Source organism: Notothenia rossii, assembly GCF_949606895.1.
Source record: "Notothenia rossii genome assembly, chromosome: 10".
Taxonomy (NCBI): Eukaryota; Metazoa; Chordata; class Actinopteri; order Perciformes; family Nototheniidae; genus Notothenia; species Notothenia rossii.
Genome location: NC_136908.1, coordinates 1,911,136 through 1,923,746, shown reverse-complemented (window position 1 = coordinate 1,923,746; position 12,611 = coordinate 1,911,136). Strand labels below are relative to the sequence as shown.

Here is a 12,611-nt window from a genome sequence, read left to right as displayed (position 1 = left end):
TCTCGGTGTCTCAGCAGCGTCTGAACAGACTCATTTTAGAGAATAATTATTGACTTTTAAAGGAAATTACATTAAAGAAAACGATAGGTTGACTTTAATTGATTGTATTTTTGTTCACAGGTTCCACAGAATTGTACTTGGTTCGTCAAACTAAATTAACTTGTATAACAAAAGACCATAAAGTGTGAAAATGCCATGTCATTGTGTCCCAGCAGCATGTGAACAGAGAGAATAACCATAATGATTGACTTGTATTTTCCAAACATTATCTTTTATTCAGAAATATGCTTAAGAAAAGAAAATATGACAAAATTAAATGGTTATCATTCAAAACCATAACAATTATACAAGCTGGGAAACTGCATTGGTCCTGTAGTTAGTCATCCATTTGATCATCAGATAAATGAAAAGGGCCGCAGATATTCTTAAATACATGTTGTCTATCCTTTTATACGAAATACCTGGAGGGGAGACAACAGAAGCACGGCAGTTACTTTACTGTTTACTGCTTTAAGAAAGAGAAACTGACAAAATAAAGTTGAACCAGGTGGGTAACAAACGTTCCATAGAAAACTACAATCATGGCGGCTAATCGTAAGTAAAGTCTCATATAGAATAACAAGAGCTCTGAAATGAAACCATTGATAATAAATTAGCTCTGCTTTTAATTGTATGCATAAATCTTCGATAATTTAAGACGAAACTGGTTCATTTTCCTCATAGTCTTACGCTGTCTCTTTTTAATATTGTAAATCCTGCACAACACTTCTGCTCCACCTCTTGAATTAAGTATATAGTATTTGTCTTATTATATTTTACTGTATTCAGTCTCTCACATATTTATATTTTGTGTAAATATTGTCTTTATGTTTAATTAGTTACTATACAATCCATAGGCCTATCCTTTTTTTAAATAGCTTTAATTATAAAGATTATTATATTTACAATTGCAATCTTTTTTCTTCTGAATATTATTATTTCTGTGTCTTTGTGTGCACCATATATACTGTAAAATATCTCGTATGTGTAAACCTACTTGGATGGACGGACTACATTTCCCATGAGCACCCTGTGTATTGCGTTCTTATCAACGTAACCATGGGAACAGCACTAAAGCCTCTCGCTCTCTCTCTGCTGTCAGTTTGTCTGCGGCTCAGAGAAGGCAGGACGCTCTGCAGTCAGACATCAGAAATACTTATACATATTAATACTTATACACATATTTAATGGTTTATCGTGACACGTAGTAAGTACAGGTAACTCGCTTTGGTTTATATCTAGTCTTTATTAGCCGGCTCTTTCTGCTAGGCTAACTTTGCTGAGTGGCTAACGCTCAGGTGAACGGAGAGGATGCTGGAGTCCATTAAAGTCACAGGTAATCTGCATTTATCTTCTCTTTCTGTTGAGTTTAGTGACTGTAGCTGGAAGTTCAGTCACCTGGATGAGTCACTACATATCAGGGACAAGGATTACATACATGCAATATACCTTTGTAATAGCAAGGAGGTCAATTAAAGCTACCTGTGTACCAAAAACTAGCTAGTTAAATTAGCTTAATAGCTTAGGCAGAGGTGGGAGAAGTACTCAGATATTGTACTTGAGTAAAAGTAGAAGTACTCAGATCATTTACTTGAATAAGAGTAGAAGTACTGAGATCTTGTTCTTGAGTAAGAGTAGAAGTACTCAGATCTTGTACTTGAGTAAAAGTAGAAATACCAATACTCTGTTTGGAGTAAAAGTACACCATTTACCTCTGAATTGTAGAGGAGTAGAAGTACACAGTAGCATACAAAGTAAAATTAGCTCACAACTGAACATTTTTGATGAAAGCAATCTTATTTTGCATGTACCTTGTTTAGTATGTTAGGGCTTGTGTAGACACTTTGATAGTGTCTTACATGTGCTCTATAAATAAGCTTATCTGGCCTTACCTAGAGTACATGTCAGTACTCTGTATAATATATATTGTGTCTTTGAGTGCCTATGTTACTGTATCATAGCAAGGCATTTGTGTTGAGAGTTATGGCCGAGCGTACTCAGTGCTGACTCATGCTGATTAATGCTCTTCTTTCAGATTCACACTAGTGTCCTGTTCTGAGTAATGGTGATGTATGAACTGCAGGCGCATCAGTATTGATTTATTTGGTAGTTGATCTACACAGGTTTCAGGACTGTGTTTTCTCTCATAACTTTCATAGGATTTAAGGTAACTTAAAGTGATATAAGACTATCATTTGAGGTTGAATGATGAGGTAACCAGCTGAAGTGTTAGATAACAGTGTTTTATTGGCTGTATGAGTCCTCTTCTCTCTTCTCTCTTCCATCCTGTGCTGCCGTCATTAGTTTCTGCCTGTGGTTGCATGGATTCTGCCTCAGTGCTCCTGTCCAAACTCTATCCTGCTCTCTCTGTGATGACGATGTTCCAGGTCACCTAACTGGAAACTGCGCAGACCTGCCCTCTGACTCCTGAGTGTTCCTCTGGAATCATTCACTCTGAGATAGAAGACGCTCAAGAAACTGAATCAGGAATGATTTGTGTCAGAAAACACCATTATGGCTCTGAAGGACAGCCACAATGTGGGAAAAGAAAGTTGTAACTTGCTTCGAGAGATGCTAGAGATTGTAAATGTTGGTTTCTATATTTATCACCTTGTTCTTTGAGCTTGTCATTGGTGCAGATCTAATTGCTCCTTGATAAGAGGATCAAGCGGTCTGTCAAAGCGTCTGATCCTAAAGTTAGCAGCTCACACTTTCACTGTCTTCGCTCACTGGTGTCTCGTCTCCCTTCTTTCAGAAAGACTCCACTGGCCTGAAGTAGAAATGTCCAAAAAGTACATCCTGAACTCTGCTGACAAGGCGCTGAGTCCGGGCCAAGTTTACCTGGAGAAGGTTTCCTCCAGCGTCCTCAAAGACCTCTTCAGCAGCGGCAGCTACAACGCCCTGCTGCAGGCGGAGGAACAAGAGAAGAAGAGTCCCAAGCACTTCAAGAGGCCCAAAACATCTGTAAAATATGGCGCCACAGTAACAACCAGAAGAAAAGCCCAAGGCAGCACGGCTTCTAAAAAGTGTCGAGCACATGATGTTGGCGTTAAACCAGCACAGACAAACCGAGTCCTCTCAGGAAATCTGTCCAAACCAGCTCGAAACATCGCAGTAGTGGGAAGTACGATGGGTTTGAACCCTCGTACGGCCCCACAGATCAGGAAGACCCTGAGTTCCCCTCGCACCAAACTCCCCTTGCTGCACAAAGCATCCGTCACGCGGGAAGTGGAGAACACCAAGAGGCTGTGCATCCTCTCCGCCATCAAGCCGTCCAACGTGGAGAAAGAGAAGGCCAAGTTCTTCAAGTCTGACTTCAACTACAACCCGCAGTTTGAGTACAGCAACCCGGTTCCTCCGCTGGTTCTGGCCCGGCACAGCATCGCCTCCGATCGCTTCCTCACGCAGGTAACGTTCTCTGTCTTTGTTAGAAACATACTTTTTCGCAACATCTACATATTCTGATCTTTTTCAAAAAAATCTGACTTTTTCAAATAAATCTGACTTTTTCAAAAGAATCTGACTTTTTCAGAAAATTCTGACTTTCCCTAAAAATCTAAACATTCTGACTTTTTCGCAAAATCTTGATATTCTGACCTTTTCAAAAAAGTCTAACTTTTTCAAAAAATATCTGACTTTTTCGCAAAATCTTCATATTCTGACCTTTTCTAAAAATTCTGGCTTTCTCTAAAAATTCTGAACTTTTCTAAAAATTCTGATCTTTTCTAAAGATTCTGACCTTTTAAAAAAATTCTGACTTTTTCTAAAAAATTCTGACCTTTTAAAAAAATTCTGACTTTTTCTAAAAATTCTTACTTTTTCTAAAAATTCAGATTAGCTCCACGTCAGAAATGATCATGCTTGTCATATGTCTCTCTCCATAGAGGCTGAATCATCATGTTAATCACATAGCTATCATATGCCTCAAACAGTCCTGATGCTCTTCTAGGTAATCACACATCCTGTCATGTTCACAGCTACAGTTGATACCTTTGTTATCATGTTGCTCTCATATTGGAAGAGGACATTCAGGATGTTCCCAACACTCTCTTTGGAACATTTCAGGTATTTTTTCTTGGATTGTTCGGCTAGGTGAGAGCAATAACAGCCGTAACAAATAAGCTTTATTGAAATGCTTTAAAATATCTTCCAAGTGGACTGTATCTATTATTGAGGCAACACACAACATGTTTTCTTTATTTTAACAATCGCTTAAATGCCTTTGTGCAATACAAAAGCAAAAGAGGCTTTTCTGTTCTGGTTTTTGCAGATGTACTGTTTCAAATCCATCTCAAAGCTCCCATTAATATAGTTTTTAAACGCTGATAAACACTTTGAGCACTACTTCCCTGAATGGCTGACTAGCTTGTGAACAAACCGGTAACTAAAAAGGCAGATGTGTTTTCTCTGGAGAGGGAGGAGACCAAAACAGAGCTAAAAGTGAAAATTGGACGTGCATTCATGGGTTTAACTTGTTGTAAAGTTCCCCCCTGAGGTTTCCAATAACTCCCATCAGGTTGGACCCATTCTTACTGATCATTATCCCCAGTCTTTTTAAGGGTATGAAAGCATCTTAAGTTCTCCTTCAAAGTCAAACTGAAGACCTTGCTTGTATGCTGCACGAACAGAGAAAGTACATTTGGTCATGAGGTGCAGAATGACACCAATTTGGGCCAGAAGCAGTGACACATCGTTCATCACATCTAACAACTTCCCTGGTGCTGTTCTGTTCAGCGCTGAGGCTGCTGGTCTCAGATCTGCAGACTGAGATCTCAGAGACTTCCTGCCAATGCTGTTTAACGTCATGGAGGATCAGAGCTGAGTCAGAGACAGTGGGTTACCTAAGAGAGAGGGAAGGTGGGTGGGATGATGAATTCATTCAGGACACAGAGGACTTTATTAAGCAAACACCGGAGGATTTGTCATTTGGCTTCTTAAGACAACATTAACATTTCAACGTCTTTTTTGCAATATGCACAAAAGCTACTGGGTAGTTGTTGGCAATGGACATCTGAGGTCCCAGGGTCTTCCAGGAGTTATAATACAATATACTTAAGAAATAAAATACATCACAATGCTGCAAATGACACAGTGGAGCAAGTAGAAAAGCTGGAATATGTGAAATAGATAGATAAAATAGTAAATAAATAAATACAGTACGTTGGAATAAACTGCTTATTGTAATAATATACATATGTTGACTGCAAACAGATGTTTATGCTATGAACAAGAAGATAAAGACACGTTTCACACATCATGCATTTACCACATTAATAATCATGTTAGATAAGTAACACTAGAGCTGTAGAAGAATCACACAGAAAAAAGACAATAATTAAAATGCATATTCTGAACTATCCACAACAAATACATGCAGAGATGTGCAGAGTGAGAAGGAAAACAGTGGTGTTGGGTTTCAGGCTTTTTTTAGAAAGTCGTGCACAGACACAGTAAGACAAAGGAAAGCGTGAGAGGAAGATTTCAACAAGAAACGCAGTCAAACGATTCTGTGGAGGAGGCTTTCTAACTAGAGTCTGCCCTAGTTTGGCATGCTTTCATATTTCTGCGATGCCTTTTCAAAGAGCATTGTCACTTTCAGCTCATTTGTCTAACAGAATAATAATGAATACGTGGGAATAGAAGGTATTAATACTCATTAGAGTTCACTGTAATGAAGCAGCCCTTAAATTAATATTCAGCATGATTTCCTTCGTTGTAAAGCCAGACTGTGCGCTAGAGTTACACAGGAATTTTAATTATAAATGAGTGTGAAGCCGGACTAATGGCAGGAATCACTCTCTACATTCTGGACATGATAAATACATAAAGGATAAAAACACGATCTACAGTATCTCTTAAAAGTTATATCATGCTGTAAATAAATGATATCACTGGAGTTGTGAGGAGGTGGCTTTACTTGACTTCATTTGTGTTTTCATTTATTCTGTTTTGCTTTATTTCCTTCGGTCTGTTTTTGTTAGAAGTCCAGTTATCATTTCTTAATAAATGCCTCCTTTGTTTCACTTACTCCTTACCTATTGACCTGCTTCGTACACATCTCCTAAAGGCTCAGTTTACTGTAATTATAAGAAGAGCTAGACTGATACATTTGCCAGTTGTTTAAAGATTTATTGGGGATATACTGGTGTAAGTTCACAGTCTTTGTTGCATATTAAGTACCGAGTAACTCCAGAAACAGAAATGCAAAACCAGTTTGGAGGTCATTTAGAAACACTGTCTTTATATCAGTTTGTCCACAAGGAGAACAGACAAGTTTACTTTTCAATTGTCAGATCTCTGTGTCGCGTTAGAATTCTTAAAAATCAAGTAATTAGTTGAACTCTTATCTTATCTGAATCGTAGTAATCTGATGTTTTAAACTCTCCCAACATGTATTCATAGTCATCCTGTAGCTATTAGGCATGAAGAGAGGTGGTATCAGTGTACAAATGTAAACAGATGTTGCGTTTTATTGTCAATAAGAGCAACCTAAAAAAAAAATATGTACCCAGTATAGAGCCCTGAGGAACCCCATAGGATGAAGAGGAATCGACAACTCCTCTACTTCCCATAGTTCGTCGTTAAAAAGTTGTAGTATTTGTCTTTTCTATAAGTGTCGGGTCAAAATTCTTAAAAATAAAATGATGGGTTGAACACTTATCTTAGCTCGATCATTGTAATCTAATGTTTTAAACTCTCCCAACATGTATTCATAGTCGTTCTATAGCTATTCTAAGAGAGAGATATGCTCTAAGAGAGGTGGTATTAGTGTAATAATGAAATGAGATGTTGGGTTTTATTGTAAATAAGAGCAACTTAAAAAAAGAAAAATAATGTACCCAGTATAGAGCCCTGAGGAACCCCATATTTGGTCATCAAAACGTTGTAGTATTTGCCTTTTCTTCTGTATTTGTTTAATATCTTTCTGACAGTCTACGTTTCTTGCTATCTCATATAGCTTCTCATCGGCACATCTTGCAGTTATTGCCAAGTCCTTTATGTCTGTTGTAACTTCCTTTATTGAAGGCAGTAAAATAATTTGTTTATTTGCTTCCTGACAAAAGTTAAGGACGAAATGTTTGACATGAAATGCTTTTATTTTGAAGTGCAAGTATGTATCCTGCTCTTTCTCGTTTGAGTGAATTTTCCCCGTCTATTACCGTTCTTGTTGCAAACTGTTACAATAATATAAAGTAAAAACGTTCAGTTTGGACTAGACTCGCTTTGTTTTTCTTTCGAACCTGCCATTATTCAACAATGTCCTCAGCATCACCAGCAGTATGTTTCCTCCTCTCTTCAGGCGGTGAACATCATGGAGTTGGCTCTGCAGAGATACGGCAGCTATGAGAAGTTTGAACAAGCCACCGGAGGAAATCTGCTGAGCAAGAGTCGCGTCTGCCACAACGTCAAGAAGTACATGGAGAAGGAGGGCTGTGTGGGGGAGGTACGAGGAGAAAAACACATGCATTTACTTTCAAATGTGCACAATCTTATGGCGTTGTAGTTTGATTTCAACTCCACAAAACACAGTTCTGACCCTTCCCACTGCAGGTCATTTAACATAAAGTCAAAAAGTTGGATGTCAGGAGAATCTTCATGCTTCATCACAAGCATGAAGATTCTCCTGACGGTCTGACGTTGTTTAATCAGACTTTTGCGCCACTTTCAATCCAATTTCCAGCATGAATGAGGGGTATTTTGTGTATATGTTGTTATATGCCTTGCAACATTACGTCCTTACTACTTTTTGCATCTTTCTACTAGTTTAATATGTAATTGTGTGCTTTTGAACTCACAAATAGTCATGGATAACTCCTATTGCATTTCTGCACTTGTTCTGTAGTCATTAAGATTCTGTTGTTTGTAGCCTGGTCTCTTTGGGTGTTGTTCTGGATGCTGAAATGATATCAGATCATCAGACAGCATCGTCACAGCCAATCAGCTCCAGGGAGAATCAGACCTTGCAAAAAAACAGTCGCTCCCTGAAGTCATCCTGCACTTTGCTTTATGTAATCACCAACAAAGACACGTTACATCACCGGGTTATTAATGGCCCACTGAACACATTACACGACACACACACACACACACACACACACACACACACACACACACACACACACACACACACACACACACACACACACACACACACACACACACACACACACACACACACACACACACACACACACACACACACAGCTCGAGCATCCTTGGGAGAGTCTTAATAGGTTTAGACAGTGAAGGAAAAACAAGAAAGGGAATAGCATTCAAGGAGAAACCAAACGATAAACTCACACGACTCTTTCTGCACCAATCGTGTTGAGCCGAGCTACAAATGACAGTATACGTTTTTCTGTAACCAAGAGTATATGTCCGCAGTCTGCATAGAGACAAGGACAACGTCAATTTAATCTGCCACTGATGTATTCATGGGCATTATTTGAATACATGTCCGCCTACTCAGACATTTTATTAACACATAACAGGCAGGACAGAGTCACAAGAACACAAGCTTTGTAACTATACCTAAAAACACACTTATTATCATCAGTTGTTTTGCATTAGGTGCTAATATCTCTAGTGCTAAGTAGGTGTTGATAGCTTTATTGTTGCTTCTGGGGCTTTTATTTTGGAAACAAGCCTTTTCCTGAGCTTCCTGTTGGGATACTTCAATGATGTTGGGAAGTTGTGGAAGTGGATTGGACAGGTTATAGGACAATATACAGCATTTATTTTACGGTTAATTGTGAGTGTATGGTTGATGTGCCTCCGGGGGGAAAAAGACTGTCCCCCAATCAGAGGGTTAGGGTTTCTCTCCCTGAATCCTACGGTCAATATGTCCAAATGTTATTGGCCAAGATACTTAACTCCGAATTGCTTCCGTAGAACAATTGCTTTGGTTTGAAGCATCAGCTAAACTGAACTCTTATGTGTGAAAGAAACTTCTGAAGCAATAGGGGTCAGGACTCAGAGAGACACGAGGAGAGCTGGAGCTTTGATGGCAAACACTGACGGTTTATTTGGAGCTTCGATCGTAGAATTCACAAGACATGTCAGGAGCCACGAGTTGACACAGGTTGAGATGCCACAATCAATTCTGAGGGTTCTCTTCTCTGGTAGAGGTTTTACTAGTTTGCTGAGGGGAATCAACATTCTTCACTAGATAGACTAAACAGCTGGGGACACTGAATCAACTTTGGTTGTCGGTTATGGCTACAGGATCTTACACCTCTGGGTCATCTACACCCCGAGAAGGATGTGTGCCAGGTGTCCCACAACAATAGCTATCTCTGACCGAAAGTTGCCCGGTCACAAACTGGTAACAACAACAAAATGCTAGGGCAGCCCCTCCTTAAGGGAGATAGTGGCTGTCCAAGGCTGAGCCTCGATGTCCGAGGGCGAACCCCATAGGATGAAGAGGAGTCGACAACTCCTCTACTAACTCCTCTTTAACTTCCCATAGTTGGTCGTTAAAAAGTTGTAGTATTTGTCTTGTTTTTATGTGTCGGGTCAAAATTCTTTAAAATAAAATAATGGGTTGAACACTTATCTTAGCTCGATCATTGTAATCTAATGTTTTAAACTCTCCAAAGATGTATTCATAGAAATTATTTAGCTATTGAGCTCTAAGAGAGGTGGTATAAGTGTAAAAATTAAACGAGATGTTGGGTTTTATTGTAAGAAAAAAATGCATAATGTACCCAGTATAGAGCCCTGAGGAACCCCATAGTTGGTCGTTAAAAAGTTGTTGGTCGTTTTTCTTTTCTTCTATCATGAGTCGTCTGACTAACTTTGATTTGTTTAATATCTGTCCGATAGTCTGGGTTTCTCTCATCTCATATAGGAGGATAGGACATGCAGGGCAAATGATTCCCTGACATTATGTAATATGGTGTGTTAAACAGATCGTGGTGCAGGTGACGGAGGACCTGCTCTCCAGAGCCTCCATGACGGTGGTGAACAGCCGCCCGACCCTCACCATCAACATCTGCAGTGCCAGAGAGCACTGGCTGGAGGGAATGCTGCGGCACGAGATCGGTGAGGGGTTATTCTAAATGTGGGGTCCTGGAGGACAATAATGTGCTTAGTATTTTAGTAGATTTATCATTTAGTCTCATTTAGGTATAACTTCCTTCTCTGGTTTGATTTCCCCGCAGTTTGAATTCACATCCAGCTTCTAGTTCTCACTTCCTTAGAAAAGACAGAAGGCTGTCTCTTTGACCATTGTTAGGATAGATCTCCAGGAACTCATTATTTCATGTATATAACTGATGGCAAGAAATGGAAATACTCAAGTAAAGTACAAGTATCTTAAAATGTTGCTTGAGTACATCTACTTAGTTACTTTACACCTCTGAGGATTACACTTTCAATTGCCTTGTGTTGAAAAGTGCTATATAACTAAACTTACCTAGATTGTTTGCATGACGTGCGTTTTGAGTGTTTTCAGAAACACTCTCTCCCTCCTCCAGGAACTCATTATTTCCGCGGGCTGAACAACCTGCAGCAGCCGTGGAGCAGCGCGTCGGCCCGCAGGAGGCTCAACCTGAGGCCCCTGAACCCCACAGAGGAGGGCCTGGCCAGCCTGCACAGCGTCCTCTTCAGGAAGGACCCCACGCTGTGGAGAGCAGCTCTTCTTTACTACACCGTGCACCAGGCCAGCAGCATGTCCTTCTGCCAGCTCTTCCACTGCCTGGGGGGCTTCCTGCAGGACCCCAACACCCGCTGGGACTACTGTGTGAGGGCCAAGAGGGGCCAGAGAGACACCAAGCAGCCAGGTGAGGGTCCTCAGATCCCTGCATTACATCGTTTTACCTGTTGGAGCTATATCTGTGAGGGAAACTACTGAAGCATGAGACGAGACTCAGAGGGACACCAAGCAGCCTGCTGAGGGTCCTTAGACCACTACATTACATCATCTCTGCTCCACAGCTTCTCCTGGACACCTGGACTTAGAATCACACCGTACATTTATAATCAATCTAATATTTAATATCCCATTCCTCAATTCACTAAAGTCAGCCTGAAGCATCCTTTGTGCTCCAGTCTGTCCTCTCAGTGAACACAGAGCTGATCCCAGACCAGATGCACGCTTCTCTCTCACTGATCCTGCTGTGATGTTTGTTGTTTGTTTTCCATGTGTTGTCTTGATATTTTGTACAATGCCTTATCTTTTTATGCTGCTGCGACTCTAACATTTCCTCAATTGGGATCAATAAAGTACTTCTTATCTCCTCCTCCTCCTCCTCCTCCTCCTGCTGCAGGATGCTTCAGTAAAGACCAGGTGTATCTGGACGGGATCCTGAAGATCCTGAGGTTCAGAGACAAGATCAACTTCCCCCTGCTGATGGCTCTGGGGAAGGTGAGGACCTCCATCTTTATATATGAGCACGGTCACGTTCACAGACTCACTGAGCAGCTGTGATATTGATTCACTTGATGATCTTCAGAAGTGTTTCCTTCCTTCTTCCTCTCTTCACAACATCTCAGGACTTTAAAGGCGTTACCCCCGTTAGAAACTTAACATACACATTTCTATATGTGTTTTATATTGAATTTAAATCATGAATTACTCCAGTTGTTCTGGTTCTGACGGTTCCTCAGAATGTGTGTGAGTGTAACTGCAGCCGGTCGTATCTCTTGTATTCCTCAGGTGTCGTTTGAGGACGTGGATCGTCTGAAGGCGTCGGCTCAGATGGAGAACGTGAGGATTCCTCATTTCCTGCAGGATCAGAGCAGATACTGTGAGCAGCTGCTGAAGATCATGGAGACCAATCAGCTGACAGACCAGGAGCTGAGGAGCATCATCTGACTCACACACACACTCACTCACTCACTCACTCACTCACTCACTCACTCACTCACTCACTCACTCACTCACTCACTCACTCACTCACTCACTCACTCACTCACTCACTCACTCACTCACTCACTCACTCACTCACTCACACACTCACACACACACTCACACACACACACTGCCATTACCCAGCATGCTGCACTGCACGTTTGTGAGGTACGTTAGATTCTTCAGTGCCAACTCCTCTGAACACTAACATGTCTTTACTGCATTCAAAGAGTTTGATGCCAAGTGTTTTATTTCACAGTCTCCACGCTCACTGAGGTTTGGGAGGTTTTGAAATGTTCCTTAGTTTAGAAATGCCTGTGGGAGAAATGTAGGGTTTGTTTCCAAAGCAGGTTAGACATCAGACGGCAGGGGACCAAACCTCTGACCCTCTGATGCTCAAAGCCCATTTCAGATCCACACACTTTGTTCGTCTCTGATTGAATTCTCTTGTCGAAAGTTGACATTCCACATGTCGTTAATATCCACGTATCAACAGACGGACAGATATACATCATGACACAGTTTGTAATACACACAATGCATTAAAACACACTATAGTCTGCGACAAAAACGGTATACACATTCCTAAAGTGTGCAAAAGTAGCTGCAGAGGTTTCACTCACTTCTGACCGCTGTCTGTTAATGAGAGCGCAACTTATACCGGATTACTTTCAGGCTGTTTGATGTTTGAGACTTAAAAACCTTTCTTTCTTTACGT

General features: G+C 40.6%; 1 protein-coding gene across 1 annotated transcript in view; it reads left to right on the top strand.

The window, feature by feature from the left end:
• The first annotated feature begins 1,127 nt into the window (after nt 1–1,127).
• The window catches only part of matcap2 (microtubule associated tyrosine carboxypeptidase 2), a 12,491-nt gene continuing 1,007 nt past the window's right edge, over nt 1,128–12,611 (top strand). Inside the window, exons 1-7 of the mRNA XM_079654450.1 lie at nt 1,128–1,375; nt 2,795–3,447; nt 7,340–7,483; nt 9,951–10,083; nt 10,518–10,823; nt 11,310–11,407; nt 11,699–12,611. The exon at nt 11,699–12,611 is cut by the window's right edge and continues 1,007 nt beyond it. Coding sequence (XP_079510576.1) covers nt 1,351–1,375; nt 2,795–3,447; nt 7,340–7,483; nt 9,951–10,083; nt 10,518–10,823; nt 11,310–11,407; nt 11,699–11,857 — 1,518 coding nt within the window. The 5' untranslated portion in view covers nt 1,128–1,350 and the 3' untranslated portion in view covers nt 11,858–12,611. The remainder of the gene's footprint in view (nt 1,376–2,794; nt 3,448–7,339; nt 7,484–9,950; nt 10,084–10,517; nt 10,824–11,309; nt 11,408–11,698) is intronic.